Source organism: Panthera onca, chromosome A3 (genome assembly GCF_046562875.1).
Source record: "Panthera onca isolate mPanOnc1 chromosome A3, mPanOnc1 haplotype 2, whole genome shotgun sequence".
Classification (NCBI taxonomy): Eukaryota; Metazoa; Chordata; class Mammalia; order Carnivora; family Felidae; genus Panthera; species Panthera onca.
This window is the reverse complement of record NC_138341.1, coordinates 136,541,936-136,567,369: the sequence shown is the minus strand read 5'-3', so window position 1 is coordinate 136,567,369 and position 25,434 is coordinate 136,541,936. Positions and strand designations below refer to the sequence as shown.

The following is a 25,434-nucleotide window of genomic DNA, read 5'->3' as shown; positions in this document are numbered from 1 at the left end:
CCCGTGATTATATGCTGTGTGCTGAACAAAACAGAGCCAACGCCCGCCATGAACTAGCAGTGACATCCGCAGATACTCCCACTCAGGGGCCTTGAAAAGCTTCTGAACTGTGGCCGGCTCGATGGCGAAGCAGGGATCGCCATGGCCACGGCGGAGGAAGCCCATTTCTCCCTTCCTCTCACAGAAGGTGAGTGCAGGAAGTTCCACGTAGCCACTTACCCCCTCTATTCGAGCACCGGTTCTATTTTTAAGGCTCTGACGTTTGATTGTGAAGGCTGCTGCGATCCCAGGTGCTTACTGGCCAGAGGACCTGGTGTCCCCAGCAGCAGGGGAGAGGTCCACACGGAGGCAGAGCCCCCTCAGCTCACTGGGAAGCCCCGCCCCCTGCCCCCCGCGGTGGCAGCAGACCCCTCCCAGGGCTGCTCAGTGAGTCCACACCTCGCCCACCAGCTCCGAGCTGCTTTAAGGACACCTGTGACTTAGCAGCCTTATAAGTAAGGGATGGGATTTTTAACAAACCAGATATTTGGGGGGCGGGTGGGCACCTGGGTGGCTCAGTCAGTCAAACATCTGACTCTTGATTTCGGCTCAGGTCATGATCGTGGTTTGTGGGATCGAGCCCCGCATCGGGCCTTGGGCCGACGGCATGGAGCCTGCTTGGGATTCTCTCTCTCTGACCCTCCCCCACCCTCTCAATATACATAAGCTTTTTAAAAAATTCAAATACGTGATAACTTAAATAGCTTGACTTTCTCATCTGTCTATGTGATTAGGCAGGTAATCAATGACAAGTTCTTCTTTAAATCCCCAGACGTGACCAAGTCGATACAACACAGAAGACTAGGTCCCCTATCTTAAATCTGACAACAGAAACGTGCAATCCCTCGGCATAGGGTGAAATATTTCCAACCGCCTACGAAGGAGGGGACCCCCTGGCAGGTGAAGGTGCCCAGGCAGGGACAGGAGACAGGGATCAGCAGGGACTCGGAGCCCAGACCGTCAGGAGGGTCCACCGCCTGGCTTCTGGCACAGAGTCAGCGTGGGCACTGCCCTAACTTTGTGACAAGATGTTCGCAGAATAAAAAACCAAACTCAGAGGATATCTGTAGTGTGCATCATGTCAAGACGAAAAACAATGAAGCACTTTAAGGAATCCAGGCCCTGAGAAGACACTTTTTGCAGAAAATGTTTTGAAAACTAAAGTCTGTGGACCAGTGAACTATCTGAGAAACGCTATCTGAGAAACACTTCCAAAGGGGTTTGACTGCCCGGAACCACCGTGGACTCTAAGGAGCCCGAACAGCATTCCCTCTGTTGCCGAGGCAGTTTGTGGACACCGATGATCACACACCTGGGGACCCCCATGCGGGTGGAGCCGGGGAGGGGGGGGCAGGGGATCCCCGAGACGGAGTTGTGACCCCCAGGGCAGGCTTCCCGTGACTGCGCTCCTTGGAGGTGTGGGCTTCCTTTCCCCTCCTGTCTCGCCCTGGTGCCACGTCCCCCTCCCTACACTTTCTGACACTGTCCACACCCTGCCCGTGACCTCTGCGGCCGTCAGAACTCCCACCCCAAACTGCCACGGAGACCTGCGTGAAACCCACAACGCAAAGAGAGAATCGAGCCATTTCCCTGAGATCTACAGGGTTAATTAAATAACCCTGAAAACAGGAATATCTTTAATTATGCTGGGAGGCAAGCTTTTTTTTTTTTCTTTCCTCTTAATTTTAAAAGGAGATATTTCCGACCAAATCAACTTTCCTCTAGGGTTTCCTTTCGCAGCCCGGTGGGACCTCACAGGGCCACGGGGAGCGACAGCCTGCAGAGCTGGGTGCACCTGCCATGGACTCGCCCCCAAGAGGAGCCAGGGGTCACAGCTACTCACGTTTCAAGATATTTCTTCTCTCCAGTTCCTCCACGGCAGGTCTTTGGCTCAGCCGTCTGCGGAAAAACACTAGAATTACATTTTGCACCATGGTGGCCGCCTGCAGATTCCTCCCGGGCTCTGCCGGGGGCAGGGGTGGCCGGCGCGCCCCCGAAGATGGTGAACCCAAAAGCTGGAGGGAGGGAGGGGACCTCTGGCAGCCGCCTCTTGCTGGCGCTGGAGTCAGATCCCCGCACAGGAGGGGGGTCACCGGCTGTCCCCGAGCTCCGGGGCCAACCCCCCGTGCCACCTCGGGACCCGAGAGCGCTGCCGGCCGGCGGGACGCTCCCCAAGAAGGGAGGAGGCCCCTCCTGCCCAGCCGAGCAGCGGTGGCACCTGCTTCGGCCCCAAGCAGCCTCGCCAGCAGCCCGCGCAGGGGGAGTGACAGCGAGCGCCGCCTCCTGAGCCGCGCGGAGCCAGCCGCAGCCCGGGGAGGGGCACCCCCCCCCCCCGGCGGCCTCCCCCGGCCCAGCCGTCCCCACCCGCGGGGCGCAGGACCAGCCTTTCAGGGGGATTCGCATTGAAGGAGTCGGCGGTACAGCGAAAACCAAATACATACGGCAAATAAAAGGCTTGTCAGGAGCGGGAGTCATAATTAGCCAGAATGAGCGCCAAGCTCCAGTTGTCCCTGTAACTCCGGCGACGCTGTGCTTGGGTCCCAGCCAGGAGCCGCCCCGCTTCCGGACCCTCGCGCCACCCCAGGGCGACGACAGGGCTGAGCCTGCGAGCGCCCAGAATCTGGGGCCACGATACTTTGCCCCGAAGAGGATGCTGCCTCCAGAAATATCGGTCTCCTATGCACACTCCCTGTCCCGGCACAAAGCCGAGGGCGTCCCCAGGGCTCAGCTGCTCCCGCCTCCTGGGAACACCACAGGCGCGGGCTTTGTGTGCGCCCTTCCGGGGGCGGCCGCTTTGACATCTTGTCCTGATGTCTGGTGGGGACCGAACCCGCCCCTCCCCACCCAACAGCTCCCCATCTGCCCCGGGGAAGGGAAACCTGGCTCTCAGGGGGGGCTCCCTCACCGTCCCCCCGAAACCTCCCAAATGCCATTCGTTGGTCAGCAAAGGACTGTGGAGTATCTGCTCTGTGCCAGGCAGTTCCAGCCCCCAGACACAGTGGCAAACAAGCCTCCCCTGTCCTGGAAATCTCACAGTCTAAACGGGGAAGGCAGACAAACAGTAAAAGAAAAAAAAAAAAGAACAAAAACCATTGCAGAGAGCGCTAGTGCCCCGGAGAAAATAAAGCAGGGGCTGTGACAAATGAGTGACCAGGCAGGGGGAGGAGGAGTTTGGGGAGACCCATCTCCTCCGAGGCTCACCTGAAGAGGTGCCGGCCCTGGGAAGATCACACCCTCCAGCCTCAGTGTCCCCTAACTGCTCACACACTGGGCTTGAAGACGGTGGGGAGGGAGGGGGGAAGTGATCATGGCAGGCTTCATGGAAGAGGAAACTTTTGGCAGAGCCATGGAGAATCTACAGGGGGCAGAGCCTGGTGCCTAGTGACTGCCGGCTGCTTAGCCAGGATGCCCGCAGGGACACCCGAGCGCTGAGGCCGAAGATTTCCTCAAACCTGAAAAGTATCTCAGATCTACACTGGCAACGTCCCCCCACCCCCGAGCCTTTTCTTGCTGGAGGACCGTCCGCTCTCCCAAAATGACAACCCAAACAGACTTTCCCAGAGGTGTGAGAACAGAATGAGCCAATGCACCGAGTGTGTGTTAAACGCCTGCTTGGTACATAGTAATCTCTCACGAAAACCCAGCCTGTGAGTCCTCAGTCATGGAATGAGTTCCCAGAAAGGCATTTCATCTGATTCCTAGTTCTCTAAAAAGTGTGGACAGCTCGTCACCAAAATCTAAGCCATTGGCCTGAGGGGTGAGGCAGGTCGGGTCCTACCACGCACTGCAGGGCTCCTCCCAGAGGCCACCAGGCTGAGCACACAGCTGGCCCCCGGGGTACCTCTCAGCGAGCAGGGAACAGCCCTCTGGGTGGACACAACTCCGCGGGTACAGTCGTGGGCACTAACCGACCCTCCCCCTCAGAGTCAGCCCAGGGCTGGAGCAGAGGACCCCAGCCCCTTCCCTGTGTGGTTCTTCCCAGGAGGCAGGAGCCCAATCACCGAGGACAGGTGCCCCTGGGGGCGGCGATGCGTGTCCAGAGTTCCAATCCAGACCCAGCCCTACCCGGGAAGGCCAGCGGGCACCCGGGATCCCTCTTCATGAGACTGTGAACTTCTGCCTTCATCAGACGTTCTGTGCACACTCATAACATGCCTGGCCCCTGGTGAGAAGTGAGACCCAGCCCTGCCCCCGGGGCCTGCAGGCTCCCTCGGGGGACACACCCTCTGCCATCACACAGTACTAGGAGGAAGAACCGAAAGTGATATGAAAGCCGAGTGTAGGCGGGCTGATCTGGGCAGGGCGGGCTCCCTGGAAGGTGACCCCTGAGATGAGAGCCAAAGTGTAAGTGGGGATTGCTAAGCGAGGAGGGGAGGAAAGAGCAGGTGCAAAGGTCCTGAGATCGGGAGGAATTCGGCAAGCGCCCTTTAGACTGAGTGGAGGGTGTGAGCCTCTGTGGGGCAGGGAGCTGGGTGGGGCACAGCCTGGCGTCGGCGGTGAGGAGTCCGAGAAGGCGGTTTGAGGCAGGCAGGGGTGGGGCGGGGGTGAAGGGATGCCAAGACTGGATCAGGCTTCAGAAGCACTCTCTGGACCCCTCCAGTTTGCTGTCGGAGAAAGGACGGGGCGGAACCAACCACCAGGAGACGCAGGCCTTCCCGGGGCCAGGACCCCCTTCGGACGCTCAGGGCAGGTGCTGTGGACCCACACGTGGCCGAGGGCCCCGGAAAACGTTCAAGACGTGCGGAAGATGTTGGCCCTGGAGGAGGGCCGGTGCCACTGCAAGTGAACACCCGTTAGACTAAACACATAAGCCCACCGTTCCGTCCACTTCCTGCCTGGGCAGGATGGGGCTTCCGCTGTCCAGCAGCGACAACAGTCCCACGTGCCTTCAGACGGCAGGAGGCCGGACTACGCCCACTTGGCAGAGACCACCGCGAGGGCTCAGAGAGGCAAACGTGATCAGGTCTGACGGCCCACGTAGACCCCGGGGCCCGGCACAGGTGGGCAAAAGCAGCGAGACCGAGGGGCAAAGGGGCGCACGGAGACCCCTCTCCCTCCGAGGCGTGCTCCGGCGGAGCCTGGGGGGGGGTGGGGGGCGGGATGAGGCCGGACCATCTTCACTCGGGAGCCTCAGCCGCGAGGGGCTCTTGGAGGACCCGCAGACCCAGCCCTGGGGGGGGGGGGGCCGAGGCCTCGGGGAGGGGTGCGGTGGGGTCCAGCTCCCGAAGGGTTTCCCCGGCTCCTCCTGGAGGCTGCTCCCTCTCCTGATCCAGAAACACATCCCTGCCGGGAGGAGTGGTGCGCAGGGGCCGCTGGGGAAGCCACGGTCTATTTCTGACTCTTCCCGCTGAGAAAGCTGGGGCGTGGGGAGACTCTTCCCGCTAAGCTGGGGCGTGGGGCAGCACCAGGAAAAGAAACGCCGGGGTAGAGAGAGGCTCCCGCCCGTCTCCCCGCCTGGTCCCCACCTGGGCACACAGGAGAGGTGCGGATGCCAGCGCTGGGCCAGGCCCAGGGATGCGCTGGACGGGCTTTGGGGACTTGGACGGAGCACCCGGCCAGGGGCGGGGCGCCCGGGGGAACTGTGCGCACCTGTGGGTCTGCGTCCTGGGGGGGGGGGGGGGGGAGGGGCCCACTCCCCCGGCACCAGCTCGTGCTCCTGGTCCCCAGGGCCCGCCTGCCCGTCCGCCGAACGGATCCGTGAACTTCTGCTCCGCACCGGACCCTGTGCCGAGAACACGGCAAACGGCGGAGCAGGGACGAGACCGCCGAGCAGATGACGGCGGAGAGGACGGGTGCGTGGCGGGGAGCGGACGCGGGCAGCTGGCCGACCGGGACGCCCGTGTGGGTCGTACGAGAATCAAGGACGCAGCAGCACTGTCCCCGCTCCTCAGGCTCTGCGGAAGGCGGTCCTGTTTCCATCCCCCCAGAACCGGCACCGAGTCTCAAGGGGAGCCTCGGTTCTGCCACCTGCCAACGCCCTCTCCCGCCTGAGCCTCCTGTCCCCGGCCCCACCTGCCCCTGCGACCCACGGGGTACTGAGGGGTGAGAACACAGAAGGCAAGGGGCTGGCACGCACACGGGGTGTGTTGTTATCATCACTGGCATCCGTATAGTTCACCCGGTCCCTCCCGGCCTCAGCCAAGGAGCTGCAATCTCTGTCCTGCCAGCAGCCTCCGTGCCGGCCGGGGTCCCCAGGAAACACTCGCCCACCAGACGCTCACTCACCCCTTCCTCCACCAGACGCTCACTCGCTCCCTCACATGCTCACAGACCTCTCTCCCTCACTTGCCCCTCCCTCCCCCATCAGACACTCAGCCCCTCCTCCATCAAACACTCCCTCCCTCCCTCCCCCATCAGACACTCACACAGGCCTCCTTCCCTCACTCAGTCTCCTGTCGGACCCTCACTCACTCCTCCCTCCATCAGATACTCCCTCCCTCCCTCCCCCATCAGACACTCACACAGACCTCCTTCCATCACTCAGCCTCCTGTCAGACACTCACTCCTTCCTCCGTCAGACACTCCCTCCCTCCCTCCCCCATCAGACACTCACGCAGACCTCCTTCCCTCACTCAGCCTCCTGTCGGACACTCACCCACTCCTTCCCCCATCAGACGCTCACACAGGGCTCCTGCCATCAGACACTCAATCCCTCCCCCATCAGACACTCACACAGACTTCCTTCCCTCAGTCTCCAGTTGGACCCTCACTCACTCCTCCCTCCATCAGACACTCCCTCCCTCCCTCCCCCATCAGACACTCACACAGACCTCCTTCCCTCACTCAGTCTCCTGTCGGACCCTCACTCACTCCTCCCTCCATCAGACACTCACACAGGGCTCCTGCCATCAGACACTCAATCCCTCCCCCATCAGACACTCACTCACTCCTTCCTCCATCAGATGCTCACTCACACCTCCCTCCATCAGACGCTCCCTCCCTCCCTCCCCCATCAGACACTCACACAGACCTCCTTCCCTCACTCAGTCTCCTGTCGGACACTCACCCACTCCTTCCCCCCATCAGACGCTCACACAGGGCTCCTGCCATCAGACACTCAATCCCTCCCCCATCAGACACTCACACAGACTTCCTTCCCTCAGTCTCCAGTTGGACCCTCACTCACTCCTCCCTCCATCAGACACTCCCTCCCTCCCTCCCCCATCAGACACTCACACAGACCTCCTTCCCTCACTCAGTCTCCTGTCGGACCCTCACTCACTCCTCCCTCCATCAGACACTCACACAGGGCTCCTGCCATCAGACACTCAATCCCTCCCCCATCAGACACTCACACAGACTTCCTTCCCTCAGTCTCCAGTTGGACCCTCACTCACTCCTCCCTCCATCAGACACTCCCTCCCTCCCTCCCCCATCAGACACTCACACAGACCTCCTTCCCTCACTCAGTCTCCTGTCGGACCCTCACTCACTCCTCCCTCCATCAGACACTCACACAGGCCTCCCGCCATCAGACACTCAGCCCCTCCTCCATCAAACCCTCCCTCCCTCCCTCCCCCATCTGACACTCACACAGACTTCCTTCCCTCACTCAGCCTCCTGTCAGACACTCACTCCTTCCTCCGTCAGACACTCAAGGCCTCCCTCCATCACTCGCTCAGTCGCCTCCATCAGACACTCACTTACCCCCTCCTCCATCGGATTCCTGGTACCCCATCCCACGGCCCCCGCCCCATCCCCCTGCCCCGTGACCGTGGGCTCCGGAAGCCGACCTGGGCCAGCCGCGTGGACGCGTCCACTGCTCTCCAGGGTCTGGGGTCTCTCTGCATTCGCCAGCCCCCTGCAGCCAGGCAGGGCCGCACGGCCGGTCCGGAGCAGCGACCGGGAGCAGGACGGAGGCCGGGTCTGGGCTGAGCCCTAGAAAAGCCGCGGGACCTTCCACAGGCTCCCTTCCCCTCCACGGCAACCCGGGCCTCGCCCCAGGCGGCGGAGCCTCCAACCCGAGCCGCACGGGCCAGCCTCGGTGAGAGGACAACTGCCCGGAGGCTCGCCCTGACCACGGTGGGCCGTGTGTGCGAGACACGCCCCGTGCCGGGCGAGGCCGCTGGGGTTCGGGGCGTGACCGCAACACCGTCCCGCCTCGCCTACCCTCATACACGGGAGGCACGGCTCGGACACGGGCCGTGACGCTGGCCCTGCCCCGCCCCCCCCCCACCCCCCCACCCCAGGGCACCTCCTCCCACCTCTGCCTGCAGCCGGGACCGGCCCGGAGCCTCCTCCAGCACCCGGCCGGGGGCAGGGAGCCCTGGAGCCCAGGCGGGCCCGAGGTGGGCAGGCACTCCTCCGCCTGACCCCGTCGGGGTGGGGGGGGCGGCCTGGCCCCCAGACCCATCAGTGCTTCATGTCCAAATACAGCAAGCAGCTGCATTTCGGGCTCACACGATACTTTAAAAAATGAGAACGTGAAGTGACATTAATCGACTGGACGTTTCACTTTTAAAAGTCCGTTTTCTGGCTTTCCTTGAAAATGCACAAGAATCGGCTACTGGGATGCGTGCCCCCCGCCCCCAGGCAGAGCGGGCACCCTGGTGGCTGGTAGTCCCCAGGGCTCGCCTCCCCGTGGCCTCACCCCCATCTCCCGGGCTGTCCGTTCGCCCTGCCTGCGGGGCCCGGCTCCAGAGCGAGCCGGGCCCTGGGTACCACCACCCGCTCCCTGTCCCGAGGACCCCCTTCCTGCCTCCCAGACGCACCTGGGGGGAGGGTGACTTCTCAGCTCGGAGGCCCAGACAGCAGGTGCAGACCTGAGCTGAGGCCAGGAGTGAACGGGCCACCTGGCGAGCAGCCCGTGGGAGCACCTAGCCGCCCAGGAGCTACTCCGCACAGACGGGCCTCTCGGCACGCCAGCTCGATTCCGGAGGACCTGGGATCGGGCACGGGGGCATCGCTGTGGCCGTGGGTCTGCCATTTGACACCCGTTTCTCCACGGTTGCTCTCCGGGGGACCCTCTCAACTAGGGGCACGCGGAGGCGAGCTCCCGACGCCTTGGGAAGGGGAGAGGAACCAGGTGACGCCGTGCTTCGTGCTAAAACTCAGGGACCAGAAGGAAACGGGGTTGCGGGAGCACAGGGTGAGGGCTGAGCTCTTCTGTGCATAAAGCCCCCCTCGGACGGCATCACGACGTTCCACTTTTAAACAATAAAAGGTCACACGATAAACAGGCTGCAGCCGCCCCCCGGCTGGCCTGCCGTGTGCCAGTCACAGGCTCCGTGGCCCCGCGGGAAGGAGGATCCAGCTGAAGACCAGGCTGCCCGCCACGGGGCCAGACACGGCAGGACGTGGACCCCAGGCCCCAGCCAGCAGAGCAGGGGCACCTTCCGGTCCCAGGCCGGGGACAAGCGGCATCTCAGTAGCTGACAACACGGCCTCTTCTTCCAGACACTGGGCACTGGGGGTCCTGGTGGGCGAGGGGCTGGGCTGGCTGGCGTGAGTGCTTACAGGCTCTGAGCCCCTCTGCCCGGGCGACTCCAGGAAAACGGCCATCGTCTCCTGGAGGGACCAAAGCTGTGGCCACCAGGCCTCTCCTCCTTCTGGACGGGTCAGCGGTCCTGGCCAGACCCCGAGCCCAGGGCCCCAGGAGAAGGGGTCACGATGGGGACCAGAGCCCGCCCGGCGACAGGGAGGGAGGCTGGTGAGGGTACAGGTGCCGCCGGCGTGCCCACCCCCAGGCCGTGCTCCGGCCGGTTCTGTGCCCAGGCCACCCGGCCAGCTGCTGGTGGGGGATTCGTGCGAGGGTCCGGTCATAGTGCCCAGCCGGTGCCCGGGAACCCCGACTCAGCGACCTGTGCTCACCTCACCACCTCTCATCTGCAGGGAAACTGAGCCACAGGATCTGCCAGGGAAACTGAGTCACAAGAATCGCAAACTCCAGGTCACCCTGACCCCCGACCATAGTGCCACCATCACCGCGCCCTATAGGTCTTCTTTTCACCTGCAGCCTCCCCTCGAGGCCAGCCGCCGACCGGGCCCTTGGGCAGACGTGGAGGCTTGGCTGCCACAGCCCTGCCCGTCCCCGAGGCCCGGGACTCCCCCAGCCCCTCCCTGGCCCTAGACGCTGTCACCCACTTCTGAGTACCCCTTGCTTTCTAGCAAGGGTTTTTCTAAACCACAGAACCCCCAAACCGAGGTCCTCATGAAACTGCTAACGAGAAGCCAGGGGAGCCTCCGAAACCGTGTTCCGTGGCACCAAGCCGTCCCTCACACCGTGTGCCTGCCCGATTCACCGAGTCAGCGGCTCCTTTCCTGCAGAGCAAGGAGCACCGGGAAGGAGCACCCGGAAAGGGGCATTGCTGGGGCTCAGAGCCCGAGCCCTCGTGTCTCACTGTGCGACCTGCTCGGTCCCTCGAGCCCGGGCCTCCCTTTCCTCACCTGCCCTATGGCTTCATGTCAGGGCCCCAGACGCACACTGGGCTTATCCTGCACTTCTCGGCCCGGCCCAGCTTGCCCTCGCCTGCAATGGCCCCCGTGCCCCGTGTCACCTTAGGTCTAGGACTTGCACACCTGGGGCACCTTCTGCCAGGTGGTGACGTCCCTGCCTTTGCCAGGGCTCACCCCAGTGTCCCCACGTCCCTTCCAAGACTCCCAGCCCCTGACGGTACATCCGAGTTGACTCAGTCCTGCCTAGAAAAGTGTTCTCGGGGTGCGGCATCTGCTGTCAAGGTGAAGGGCACGCATCTCGGCCCAAAAGTCATTCCAGACCTTCGGTCCCGAGCTGCCACCTGGCCACTATGTGACACAGGCCTTCATCTCCCCCCAAAACAGGAGGATGGTGACACCCGCCCCCCGGGGCCGCTGCCTGGTGCCCGGTGCCCGGCACACAGCAGGCCCAGGGCTGTGGCGGCCGCTGAACTGTCCCCGCACTGCTCTCGGGCTGCAGAGAACCGGACCGGCAAAGGGACGCCCGGCTGGGCGGGGAAGGGGGGGCAGGGGTCAGAAGCAGGTGCTCCAGCGGCCCCCTCTGTGCCCGAGCCCCAAACCCCCACTACACCCACGGCTGAGGTCCTGACGAATGACTGAAGTCACCTGGGCGTCAGGCGACAACAGAGAGCAGATTCCTTCCAAGAGACAGAAGCACAGCTGCACAGCCGACATCCCCACGCCCACGGGCCGCCGGGCTGTTCCCCGCGCTCCTTCCCGGGAACACCGATCCCGCTGCTGCGCCAGCCTCCAGTCAGTAAGCCACGCTGTGTCCCCGCCTGGGACGGGATTCCCCCCGCCCCACCCCCGGCGCGTCTCCACCGCCATTCAGCGGGGATTCCTCCTGCCACACGCAGGCCCGCGCTGGGGAGCCCCACGGCGGTGCTGTTGGGGCAGCAGAACCCCAGGGCCTTGTGGGCCGGCCTGAGAGGGGGCGGGGAGGCCTCTCTGGGGGATGACCCTAAGACCAGGCCACAGAAAGAGCAGGGACAGGCTGCAGGGTCTGAGGAGGGGCCTTCCACGTTGGGGAAGAGCAGCCCCCCAAACTTGAGCCCCCTTCATCCTCGCAGTCACCCCACATTGGTTCTATCCCTCACTGTCTGTGCCGAGAAACGGGCCCATCCACGGTTGTCTCTTATACCAGGAGACAGGAACCCGAGGCCCGGTTCTGACACAGCCGCGGGGTGGCCCGGGGTCAGCCACTGGCCAAGCCTGTAAAGGACGCGCCCACGGCTCCCCTACCTGCCGCACATGCTGGGGATACGGAGGCCGTGCGCGCAAACCCAGGACAACGCGTGGAGTGGCCTTTCAGGGACCCGAGACTCCCGGGGGAGGCGGGGGGGCGCTTCGTCCATCTGGCCTCCTCCCTCCCCCTTATTCCCTCGGCTGCTGCCACATCCCCAGCACCTGGCACAGTGCCAGCCACTCAGCCAGGGGTCCCGGGACACCCTAAGCCTCCCCGGGGGACACTGGGCTGCAGCTGTGGGGAAAACCATCATCCCTCGCCCAGATCCCGCGGCAGTAACAACGACGGACCACCAGTCGCCGGGTTACCGCAGAAGGGCGGAGAGCCAAAAGGGAGGAAATTCGGTGTTGGCCGGAGCGTAGACAAAGAGTCGCCCCCCATTGGTGGGACCATCGGTGCCGTCTGCCAAGATTATAAAAATGCCCATATGCTTTGACCCAACGGTCCCAGTTCAAGGCTGATGTGTTCAGAAGTGCCCTTAGGGGCACAGACGCATTAGAGCAAAATGCAGGGAGAGCCCTTATGCACTTTTAGGGCCTGGACAAAGAGAGCAGCCGGCCGGCAACAACCCTGTGCAGACACGGGAAAGTGCGGGCCGCGTCTACCCTGGCCTTTCTTGGAAGGGTCGCCCAGCCGGACTCCGGAAAGAACGGACAGAAAAGCGGATGCAAAAAAACACAAAATCGCGTTGTGGTTGAAGAATCTGGGTTCCAGACCCGGCCCCGGCTGGGATTCTCACTTCTCCAGCGATCAGCTGCGCGACCTCCCACCTGCTCACCAACGTCTCACTGCCTTTGGCTCTGTGACAGTCAGAGGTGTCCATCTGACAGGGTGACAGGCCCAGGTGGTCGTTCACTCATCCAGGTGCTGCGGTGGAGGTACTTAGGAGATGCCAATGATGTCCACTATCAGGTGACTTTACGTAAGGGAGACTGTCCTAGGTGCTCTGGGTGGGCCTGGCCCAATCAGTTGAAAGGTTTTAGGAGCTGGGCTCAGGCTGTCTGGTGAAGAAGCAATTCTGCCTGTGGAGAGCGGCCTCTGCCTACGCCTGAGGGTTCCGGCCCTTCCCAACAGCCATGTCACGGATTCCAGACCTGCCTTGCCAACGCCCGCACCCGCAATAAATCCCTTATTGCAGATAAGGGATTGCAATAAATCTCTTTATTGCAATAAATCCCAGATCCTGCCGGGTCTGTTGTCCTGGTGCCTCACTGACACAACCCCCTTGTCTATATGGGGATGGCAGTACTACGGGGGAGGCTCTGTCCAGTATCCCCACTCCCCGACTCCGGGTGAATCACCGTCCCCATCCTGGAAAACCGGGACCCGATGACCACACTCAGTCCGTAGCCCCTGCCCATCGCTGTCTGTCCTCAACAGCGAGCTCTGTGCCCGTCAGAAACTGGCTCCTCTGTCCCCAAACCTATGCGCCAGGTGTACTTAGTTTGATAATTAGGTAATTTAATCAAATTTTATGCACATTGGTTAAATGACTTACTACGGGTGTAAAAGGAAAATGTCATTTCCAGGAGAACGGGGTTGAACGCTTGGAGTCGGCAAAGGCACGACGCTAAAAATCCTGCCGTTGGCTAGCGCGGGAGAGAGTGCGAAGGTGGGGACGGAATCAAACACTCAGGAAGGATCCTGCACTCAGATCCTTCCAAGCACCTCTGAATCCTCAGCGCTCCTCTGGGAAATCGACCCTAGAAATCGTACAAGGTGCGTCCCACGCTTGTGTCACAGAAGAACTCCAATGTCGGTCCCTCCTCAGCGGAACATTCTCGACTCCACCTGAGAAACATGGCTAAGTGTGCACCTGTGTGACTCGGGACAGTAAAGCATTTGGAGCAACACCAGATCGTGTTGGTCCTTTCTTCTTCTAAGCGGCTTTTTGGTTCATCACGTCTCTCTCTGTCCAGTCTCCTTCGTGGGCCTGGGGGCTGAAGGCGGGGCTGGCACAGGGCGGGGGGCCGGCGGGGCCGCAGGAAACGGGCCCATCCCCGAGACCAGAACACCAAGGCGGACTGAAACGAGAGCTCCACTCGAAGCCGTCCTTGATGGGACGCTGCCACCCTACACGCCGGATGACTTCTACGGGACACGGAACTTCGTCACGACCGCGTGGAGCGGCTGGCCCTCGCAGCCCAGAGCGGGGGAAGCTGGTAACCGCGGGGCAGGGGAGGGGGACACAGGAGGACCCGCACAGCAGCGCCCCTGCACCTGGCCTGCGAGGGGCACTTCCTGTGTCCCACAGCCACACGCTGTGTCCCCGCAGCTGTCACACACCGGCTCGGCTCACCTCCCTCCCCCGCTGTCCCTCGTCCCGAAGGCAGCGCCTCCACCCTTCCTCTGTCCCCAGCGCTCAGCGCAGAGGGCGGCACACAGAGGTCGCTCAGGAAGCGTCTGTCCTTGAGCTGAGATGTCGTGGGAGGGGGTCTCCCTGGGGAAGGACAACAGTATCTGTCCGTGGCACCCCAGCTTCCCGCCAGCCCCCCCAGATCGCCTCAGCCCAGTGCTGGACTGTGCGCGGCGCACCGATAAACTAACAGGTGTCAATCTCCTGAGCCCAGGGGCTCCACGCAGACTCCTTGGACCAGACCGCATTGGAAACCGCTGGTCCCTAAGGCAGACTGTTTTCATTCACTCGTCCGTGTTTGCTCGTTCCTTCCCCCTCTCTCTTCAGTCTGTCCGCACAACAAAATTAACTTGAACACCCACAGGAGCACAGGCTGCTAGTTTCCCGCCCAATCTCCATTCTCCCTTCCGATGAAGCATCAGAAAGCGGATTCTGCTGAAGACAACCTCTTTTTCAGCTCAACATCACCACATGGAGGGGTTCCAACCTTTAAAGGTGTGCTGAGGAGCCTCTGGGAGCCTTTTCAGCTTGGATATGTGTACCTCTGGGACTTAAATATGATGTCCGGTGCTCCTGCAGCCATCTTAGACCACAGAGGATAAATGCCAGTGTGAGCATAACTGAGCACCTGCAATAAATCCCTTATTGGTCTCCTGCTGGGTCTGTTGCCAGTGGAACAAGTGACCGTGGAACAAGCATGACAGACCTGATGGTCTGCAATTACTCCACGAAGCAGAGAGTCTCCAGGCCCAGTGTTCAGAGCCAGCCTGCCTGGGTCAGATCTCAGCTCCATGGCATCCTACTTGTGTCACTCTGAACATCTCCCTACCCTCTCTGAGCCACATTCCCTTAGCCATAAGATACAACTGACAAAGTACTTATGTCTTGGGCTTCAGTGAATACAGGCAAAGCACAGTCCGCGGCACGTAACACAAGTTAATGAATGTTACAAGCCACCCGATTCTCGGCAAAGCAGGGCAGAGTTTTGCAGTCTCCGTGAATGCCTTACACACCCATTTCACAGGCGCAGACCAGTAGTGTGATTCGCCTGTGCTCAGTCTGCAAGTCCCAGCCGGGGGACCTTTCACCCACCAGACCACCTGCTCTCCTGGTTTGGGATTCGTGTTTTATTCATCCTGAGGGGAGGGTGGGCGTCGTTTTGCATTTGCTTACAAAACCTGCTGTACTTTCCTTGACAGATTCCCAGGCAACCCAGGAAAACAACAAGCAGCTGGCCCCGGGGGCCGACTCAAGGCCATGGGCTCACCACACGTGGTCCAAACAAGGGAGCCTGGGCCCCCTGCAGGGACCGCTGAGCCCCACACACCCGTGACCCCTGCAGACCATGAGCTCCTCCCAAAGACCAAGACTGATCGTTATGTTCCCTGAGGATCAGAGGGGCCCAACTTTCCCCGATTTGGAAGCGCAGCATCTCGGTCTAAAAGCAGAATGTCAAGGCCCACGCTTTACAGGCACGGCTTTGACTGGATCATACCGGCCTTGCCTGCTCCCCAGGCCTGGCAGGACCACCTGACACCCTCTACCCCCCCCCCCCCCCCACTCCAGGGCAGAGGGTCAACATCCCACAGAGCCTGCTCACAGCCCTGCCTCTCCAGTTCCTTTTCCATTTTTGCAACAGACCCAAGAAAGTGCCCTGATAGATGCAGGCATTTCTCCTGACTTTGGGGGCCATGTAATACCGGCAGCAGGTCCCTAACCACAGCGGGAGGGGCCGGCGGGTGCGGTCAGGATGGCACCCGAGAGGGTTTAGCAGGACAGAGTAGACCTGACCGCATCGTATCTTGAGTTTCGAAACAGAGAGAGAAGGAAAGTCCCCGGAATGCGCCGGAGCCCCCGGCGGGGGTGGGGCTGGGAAGCAAGTCAGGTAAATCGGCCTCACCAAGAAGGAAAAGAAAAGCAGAGAAACTGCTCAACAGAGTCTTTGTTCCTAAGATCTCAAAATCTAAAGACAGTCATAGAGCTGGCCCCGCACACCCCAGCCGAGGGGAGCAGAGAGCATCATCCAACCAGGGACGCTGCCCGCGACAGTGACCTGAGCCAGGCACGCAGGGTCTGTGATGTCCCGGCCCCGCCCCACCGCTTCCCGGCCTCCCTTTTGCTGTAAGCAGGGGTCAGCGTGAGGCTCCTGACCTGGCCTCAGATGTGCACTTCCGTCCCCCGAAAGGTGGAACCCCTGGACGCCAAGGGGCTGAGAGCCAACGTTCCCTAAGTGCTTTCTATGCAGCAGACAGGACACGTCAATGACCATGATGAAGACAGTGAGAAAGATCCTGGGAAAGATGATGGAGTCCAATGAAGACAAAGCTGAAGGAGACCTTGACACTAACACTTGGTGACGTCCAGGCCGGGCCTTTACAAGCAGCCGCCCTACAGCCTTGTGACCATAATCACTGTGCATTCAGTGCCCCCGTGGTGCAGGGACCCTCCTGGGGATCGGGCTAACGGCAGGGCTGCTTCTGGCAGGTAATGGAAATGGTCTGACATTGATGCTGGGGAACACACAACGCTATGAGCACACAAAAACCACTGAATCGCACACTTTGAAAGCATGCGTTGATCGGTACAGAGACTATAACTCAATAAACTGTTGAGACAAAAAGCCAACTCCCCATTCTCATGGAACTCTGTTTTTCCCTGGGTGCTTCCTCCCCACCAGGCACTCGTAAGCATTTTAGGAGTCCCATCTTACGGCATCCATTCTGTGGTCCCGCGAGACAGACTCCTCTGTAATCACCCCCATTTTACAGAAGAGCAAAGGGAGGTGCGTGTCAGGGGGGTGGCCGCCCGCGGTCACACAGCTGGAAAACAGGGCCGGGACAGGAACCAAGGAGTTCTGGCCACAGCTCATGCCTTCACATCACAAGGGGATGCTGCCCTCGATCGAGGTGAGCCGAGGGTCAGACCCCAGGTCTTTGAGTCGCTGCTCGTTGCAGAGGAAGTGAATTCCATAGACCATGCACGGGACATCGATGGTTACACCTGTGGGTTTTGATGCTTCTGCCGTTGAAAGCCAGTTTAGATCATGGTGCATTATTTCCCTACGCAGTCAAAAATCCCCTAATCTCAGGGGCTCCTGGGGGCCTCGGTCAGTTAAGTGTCCGACTTTGGCTCAGGTCATGATCTCATGGTTCACAAGTTCAAGCCCTGCGTCGGGCCCTGTGCTGACAGCTCAGAGCCTGGAGCCTGCTTTGGATTCTGTCTCTCTCGCTCTCGCTCTCTCTGCCCCTCCCCCATTCATGCTCTGTCTCTCTCTCTCTCAAAAATAAACAAACATTAAAAAAATTTTCTTTGATCCTCTAATCTCAGAACAAGAATCAGCTTCTCATAAAACGAGCACATAAGGGACTTTATATCAGAGGCGCAAATAGGTGGCCCCCAGGCCAAATATGGCCGCAAATGTGTTTCATGGGGTCCATGCTTTCCCGTTTTTAGAATGTTGAAGAGACTCCCAACATTTAACGGAAGGAAATTTCGCATAAACATTTCCGGTTTCTCTTGAGAGATCCCACCGCACTGGTCTGGCGTTCCAGGGGGGACACGCACGCTTGGCTGGACAGTGGCTGCCCCCTCGGCAAGGACACACACTTCCCGCCCACCACAGGTCCGGCCTGGCCCAAGTCCCTACGGAGCCCCTGGGATGTGACTTCTGCTCCGTGAAATCAGCTGTGGAGACAGTCTGACTCCCCCCTCTGGAGAGTCACAGGTTAAGGTGAGTCTTTGTCCTGCAGGGAAACTCCACTTCCTCCTGAAAATGCTCAGGAAGCTTTTGGAGCAGCCCTGCTGTCCACCAGCTTTCCGGTGACGGTGAGGGGGGACCTTGGGGTACTCCCACCGCAGGGCCTGAGGCCCTGCAGCCCAGGGGAGGCCCGGCCTGGCCAGCTGGCCACAGAGCAGCTGTGCAACGGGATGTGAGTCCCTGGCCCGGACACACCCCCAGGACAGAACCAAACTCCACGCTGAGGAACGCCCTCTGTGGACCCGAAGGTTCACACCACTCACAGATGTGCTTCGGAATATGTTGGTTATATATATATCAAGCCGGTGAAAGGAATCATTGCTTCAAGTTACCCGAAGACCCTACTACTTAAAGCAAATCATTCATTCAATACATATTTACTTTGTGGAATTGAATTTTACTGACTTGCATTCTATCCACGGAGCCGGGTCCACCTTGATGTCCATCCACCCAACCATCCATGTACCCAACCACCCATCCACCCCACCCATCCATCCATGTACCCAACCATCCATCCACCCCACCCATCCATTCCAACCATCCATCATCTACCCACCCATATAACTATGCAACCACTTAACTGTCCAGCCATCTCTCCATCTGTCTACCCACCCACCCACGCAACTACGTGACTATCCAAATCCCTCGTCTAGCCATCCAGCTACCCATCCATTCAACAGCTGCCATCTGAGAGCCTGTCGTGTTCCAGGCACTATGGTAGGCACTGAGGTCAAGGCATCGAAGAAGTAGGGTCCTCCCTTCCCCTGCCTCGGTGGAGAATCATGAGCAATTCAGCGGTTCTGAACCAGGGATGGCTGGTGCTGTGATGGGGCTACAGGCCGTGGGTGCTGAGGGACAGGACTCAGCTGGGCAGGCTAAGCTCAGGCCCTCACTCACTGACTACTAACAACTTTGAGCCTTGGTGTCCTCACATGCAAAATGCAGCTTGTGACATCTATCACCTGGGGATTGGCTGCCATGACGTCACAAGGTCCCAAACCCATGTGGACTGTGCCAGAGAGGCAGTGGCTACGAAAGTAAAATTCCAGACATGTTTATAAACTTTAAACATAAGTGCTTATATTTTATGCATAAAGCTTTCATCAAATTTTAAACCCATGACCTCGAAGGTTAATCATCACGGGCATGATCCCCCCTTTTGCAAGTTGGGGATTCACGGTGAAAAGGAAAGCCCATGATAGGTCCAAATTCATGCTCCACACCACAGCTGCATTTCTTTTCGAAGATGCCCAAGCTATTCATTTTTGGCTTGTGAGTTATCTTGGGCACACCCAAGATTCTATTCTATTCATCCCCCTTCTTCCCGTCATTCTCTGAAAACCCCTTTGGAAACCGACCCACCGGCAGCTTCTGGGACCGAGCCCACGAACGTGCTCTTGTGCATCAGGGAGCTGAGCTCACCCTGTGAGGAGTCTCACCAAGCAGTCAAGCTGGTGCCGGAGAGCATTCTGCGCTCTCCTCGTGGAAGGCTGCTGCCACTCAGGAGCGGTCCTCAAACCGACACCTCTCCTGGCTCTGAGTCCCAGGTCACCCCTGATGGGTCAGGAGAGCCCAGGCCCCACCCTCCTCGGCATCTGAGGATGACTGAAGCCTTCCCCCCGGCCCGTCTTATCCAAACAGAAACACTCGGCTCCTAATATGCCCAACCCCAAATCCCGAATTATTCAACAAGGGCCAAGCGCTGGAGCCCTGAAAGCACTTAGAACAAAGAAAAGGGGATTCCAAATCCTCTCTGTTTTCCTTTGATTGCTTTTAATGCTGCCCCATTTCCAGGAGATGGAGAGGCTTATCAACCCTAGCACAGGGACTTGTTCTGTCCCTGGAGGCCACTGAAAAGCCACTGACCACTCGATCTCTGTGAAAGGAGCGTGAAGTCAGAGGGACTACAGCGTTGTAGGAAATGAACCGACATTAACAGGAAACACCCTGTGAAACACCACACCTGTCTCCCAGTGCCCTTGGTCCATCAGTTCAAAAACTGCCAGCAGAGGCCGTGGTCTGCACACTCCTTTTTTGTTTATTTATTTTGAGAGAGAGAGAGAGAGAGAGAGAGAGAGAGAGAGAGAGAGAAGGAAAGAAGCAGAGGGAGAGAGAATCCCAAACAGGCTCCATGATATCAGCACAGAACCTGACGTGGGACTTGAACCCACGAACTGTGACATCATGACCTGAGCCGAAGTCGAGAGTAGGACACTCAACCGACTGAGTCACCCAGGCGCCCCAACCACACACCCCTTCCACAAGCCCCCCCCGCACTCACGGATTAACTGCAGCTAAATGTGAAAGGGACCACCCCCCCCCCCCCACTCTGCCCAAACCCGGACACAGAACCTCCCTCACACATCCCCCTTCCTCCTTCCTGTGTCCCCTCTCCCGGGGTAGAGCATCCCAACCCACCCGGCAGGTGAGCTCCTCAAGCTCTCGCCGCCTACCCCAGTCCTGTACCCCCCCAAGTGCAACCCCCCAGCCCCATCGCCCACATGACAGTGCCCACCTCCCCGGCCAGAGGCACTGCCCCATCCTGCTCCCCAGCCCCCCTCGTGTTAGCACAGTGGTCTTTCTCAAGACACCCCTCATCCCGCCACGCCCCTCCTTGTGATCCTTCAGGCATCCCTCTGCGCCACTTAGCACCAACTTATCGGGCGCCTACTGAATGCATCGGGGACACGTCAGTGACGAGACAGAATCCAGCGTCCTGGGGGAAGACGGACCCTGAAGAGGCAAACCAAGATAAGAGCTAATTTCGGGCAGCACTACAAGAAAAAACCACAGAACGATGTCTGGGGGAGTCGGGGGGGCGGGGGTGGTCACAGCAGGTGATCTCCCAGGAGGTGATAAGTTGGGGCCGGGAGGAGCAGAGGCAATCACGTGTGGATCGGGAGCACGGAAGGCCCACACCCGGCACTGCTGGGCCCTCTGGCCTTGCGCCCGTCATGCCCCGCACAGCCCCGCCCCACGTTGGCCACAGCCCCGCCCCCTACCCCTTACAGCCCCGCCCCATGCTCCCCACAGCCACGCCCATTCAGTATTTGGCACTTTTTTTTACTTCTGCTCGCAGCCTAGGACACGTGACACTCCTGCCCGCACGCTAACGGACACCTACCATCCTTCAGCTCTGCGCTGGGAACAAACCACGCTCTGACACCCTCACCCATCCCTGCCTCCTCCTCTCCCTCCCAGGCCCTGCGCCTCTGTGGCTGGTGTAGACATTTGCCTTTGAGTGTGTCTTTTCAAAAAAAAAATTTTTTTTTTACCTTTATTTATTTTTGATAGAGACAGAGCACAAGTGGCGGAGGGGCAGCGAGAGGGAGACACGGAATCTGAAACAGGCTCCAGGCTCCGAGCTGACAGCACGGAGCCCGATGCGGGGCTCAAACTCACAAACCCGGAGATCATGACCTGAGCCGAAGTCTGACGCTTAACCGACTGAGCCACCCAGGCTCCCCAGCCATAGTTAGGGCCCCCAGGCGGTTCTGCACGTCGCAGGAACCTGGCGTTTCTGTACCCGGGGGTGGGCACCCCGCACATGTCCCAAGGCATTTGGTGTAGCTAGAAAGACAAGGCCTGTCTTCCTGCGGTCCCAACTTCCCCCTGTAAGTGATTTAAACCCGCACCTTCTAACCTCAGCAACCACAGATCAACTGCAAATTTTCTGAGAATTTGTAAGGACACAGCATAACTTATCATGAGGGCAACATACCCCACTGGCCGTGGCCAGGCCCTGGTCTGGGGACATGATGTCCGCACACATGCTCAGTGACGGCTACAAGGTGGGACCGGGCGTGATGTTCTAAGGACCAATGCAGAGACACGTGCACAACGTCTCAGGCCACACGGGACACAGAGCGAAGTCCCAGGGCTGCTGACACTGGAACAGGCCCACTCAGCCCGGCCGAGATGGCTGTTAACAGCTTCATTAGTACGACACCTACCAGAAGCTGGACCGTATCCCAAGTCATTAGCCTCCTACACTGTGTGCAAGATGAGGGCAAGACACCCTGGCATCGGGTGGGGGCAGGGGCTCTAGAACCTACCGTCTGGCTGCTTGCTAATCCTGAGACGCTGGGACACAATGTGGCCTCTCCGGCCGTTTCCTCATCGGCAGAGTGGGGACAATAGGCTCTGCCCGGGACTGTGGTCAGGCTTAGAAAGCGGTCAGCTCAGCGCCCTACCAGCAGTCAGGGGCCAGTCTGTCCAGGATGCTGCTGCTGTGGTCATGACATCTGAAATTTACCAAAGGACACTTCTGTGGACGTGAGAATCACGGGCTTCAAGGGTTCAGGTGCAACAAAGAAACAAAGGCCCAGCAAGACCAGGCTCATCCCTGCCCTCCGCTGGCCCAGGGTGATTCTCCCCCCGGCCAGCCTGAGCGAGGGCTCCTGTGGGCACCACGTCTGCGTGTTAGCACGTTCTGTCCCAGGACCTAACGCAGACCTGCGTCACCTGCATCTGGAGACCGGAGATTCTCCCGACTCAGCTGTCACACTATGCTCTGCAGGGAGGAGACCACACCTGTGGTGATGCCTTGTCCCCACGAGGCTTTGAATCACAGCAGGTGTGCAGACAATGGGCAAGTGTGAAGACAGCAACCAGGCTCTCAGGCCACATGCACTGGGGACACCCTGAATCCGTGTCCCCTGTGCAGATGTACGGTTAGGGCCCCCGGGCGGTGAGGGCAACGGGCCGGAGGTTTAACGACCTACCTAGGGCTGCACAGCCCAGTCCAACGCGGGCCAGCCTGACTGTGGGGTCCTTGCCCCGGGGCAGGGCTGGATCCAGACCCCCACGTAGCAGTGGGTAACCCGACCCAAGTCACCAACATTTGCTCAGATCGGGCCGACCTCCTTGCCTTGATGTTCGTGACGTGTCGGAACAGTGTCGCCCCACCGAAGCAGCCGGGATGTCGGCTGGAGCTGCCACGGTTGCTCACGTCTCGGCAACGGTCCCGAAAGCCAAGAGGCTGGGGAGACTTGGAAAGTCAACTGGCCCATCGTCTGCCATCACCCGCTCCCCAGGGGAGCAGAACCTGCTGAAGGTGACGGGTAACCATCACAGCATCCTTCTTCTCCTTCTTTAAACTCCCAGAAGTGGAGGGGCGCCTGGGTGGCTCAGTCGGTTGAGCGTCCGACTTCGGCTCAGGTCACGATCTCGCGGTCCGTGAGTTCGAGCCCCGTGTCGGGCTCTGGGCTGCCGGCTCAGAGGCTGGAGCCTGCTTCCGATTCTGTGTCTCCCTGTCTCTCTGCCCCTCCCCCGTTCATGCTCTGTCTCTCTCTGTCTCAAAAATAAATAAACGTTAAAAAAAAAAATTAAAAAAAAAAAAACAAAACTCCCAGAAGTGGAATGTTCGGTTACAACGGGCCAGCTGTCACAGAGCTCTCCGCGAGCCCTGCTCAGTTATTTCTGGGCCACACGGCTGCCAGTGGGGTGTGTGTGTGTGTAAATCACCACCTCACTAGGGCTGATAGCGTTCTATAGTTTCATTATTATTACTTCTATTAATACGGATAGTAAAAGGTACGATTTCAAAGCAGTATTATTTAAAAGTTTTATTGTCGGGGCGCCTGGGTGGCTCAGACGGTTGAGCCTCTGACTTCGGCACAGGTCATGATCTCACGGTTGACGAGTTTGAGCCCCACATCGAGCTCTGTGCTGACAGCTCGGAGCCTGGAGCCTGCTTCCGATTCTGTGTCTCGCTCGCTCTCTGCCTCTCCCCTGGCCATGCTTTGTCTCTCTGTGTCTCAAAAATAAATATAAACATTTAAAAATTTTTTTTGGTTTTATTGTCATTTTAATTGAGGATGAAAGGCTCTTTGTTACTATGAATTTTTACATCTGCATTTCCTAGTGAAGCTGAGAGCTTCCCATGCATTTGTTTACAAGCTTTGCACCCTTTCTCCTGAGCCCAGCGGTCCAGGCTTTTTCCCCCAGTCGGATCTGTTGGGATCCAGCTGACAAGTGGGCCTTATTCTGGAGTAATGACCTTGTCTAACTCAATGTTCTTTTCCTCCTCCTGCTCTTATGTTTCTTCTCTTCTTCCCATTTCTTGAAGTGTAGCTCATGAAAATAATCCATAAAGAGGAAGACATTGACGTGTGAAAATGAGCCTTGTAGTTTTACCTTAAAAGCAAAGATCCCAAGTCTGTGGATTGTTGGGAGGGAAGAGCGAAGCCGGCAGACTTATCTGGTCCTGGGATATGAGACACTATTAAAGATGAACATTTGTAGGGCGCCTGGGTGGCTCAGTCAGTTAAGCATCCGACTCTTGTTTCGGCTCAGGTCGTGATCTCGCAGTTCATGAGTTTGAGCCCCGCACCAGGCTCTGTGCTGTCAGCAAGGAGCCTGCTTGGGATTCTCTCTCCCCCACTCTCTCTACCCCTCTCCTGCTCACACATGCACATGCTCTCTCTCTCAAAATAAGTAAATTTTAAAAAATGAACATCTGAATACTGTGTCACAGTATGGAAACACTTCTGACACGACACTACATAGTAAAATCTCATATACCCTAAGAGGGCCTCCATAAAAAAATATTTTTTTTTTACAGTATTGCCATGGGAACCTGCGCACTTGACTCTGAGAGTCCCGGCGGCCAAAGCAAAAAGGGAAACGCAACTGATTACAAAGTGTGCATTCTCCTTAAGATACCACCAGGCAGCTGTGGTGCAGAAACACAGCACAGTGTGATCCTGAAACCTCAGAGAACAGTCTTCCAAGAGTCCCGAGGCAGGGATACAGAGCATCGTCAGGCACCGGGGACACTTGGGGAGGAAGGGCCCGTTACAATACAGATTCCTACTCAGGAGGTCTGGAGCGGGGTCCAGGAATCTGTGTGCTCCCAAAGTCCCCTGGTGATCAGATGTGCACACTGACGTGACCAGGTGACCAGCTACCCGCCCACGTTTCCTGCTGTGCGCGCAGGGGCAGGTGACTGCGCTGTTCTGAGGCACTTCTCCTCATCTGAAAAATAGGACCATTAGGAGTAGCTACCCCCAGAGTCCCTGTGAGGCTTCGAGGAGATAATGTGTATGAAGCACTCAGCAGGAGGCTGGTACAGAAAAGACGCTGAATAAATAACTAACAACCATATTAATAACCACGCTGCTCTGTCCCCATCTCGGAGGATGCCTGTGGGACTGGATTCGAGTCGCCCAGGATGAGCTGGGTTCCCACGCTGCAGGTTGCAGACGGGGGGGGGGGGGGGTACAGAGCGACGGGTCCTCAATCGGCAAATATTTATCAGTGCCCCGCTGCTATCATAAACCCCCGCCCCTGCAATGAAGCTTCAACTCTGCCCAAATGAGTGGCTTCCTTTCCAGAAATTAAAAGCCATTTTTTTCTTCCTGGGAAGCCCACAAAAAAGAAAGATTTCTGTGTTTTCCAAATTCTGTGTCCACAGAACTGAGACCCTGCACGGGGTCCCCACTGCCTGTGAGGCCTCAGTGGACAACAGGCACCAAGGCTGATACTCGGGTCCCATAAAGCCGTGCCAGCCTCCACCCCTGTCCTTAAAGGCCTCCAGCCAAGGGGGGCGCCTGGGGGGCTCAGTCAGTTAAACCTCCAACTTCAGCGCAGGTCATGATC

The 25,434-nt window shown here is 59.0% G+C and overlaps 1 protein-coding gene across 5 annotated transcripts in view; it reads right to left on the bottom strand.

The window, feature by feature from the left end:
* The window catches only part of PHACTR3 (phosphatase and actin regulator 3), a 214,898-nt gene that overhangs the window by 8,917 nt on the left and 180,547 nt on the right, over positions 1 to 25,434 (bottom strand). For all 5 annotated transcript variants that reach the window (XM_060621361.3, XM_060621356.3, XM_060621370.3 and 2 more), the window contains one exon: positions 1,883 to 1,938. In XM_060621361.3, the coding sequence (XP_060477344.1) occupies positions 1,883 to 1,938 (56 nt within the window). The remainder of the gene's footprint in view (positions 1 to 1,882; positions 1,939 to 25,434) is intronic.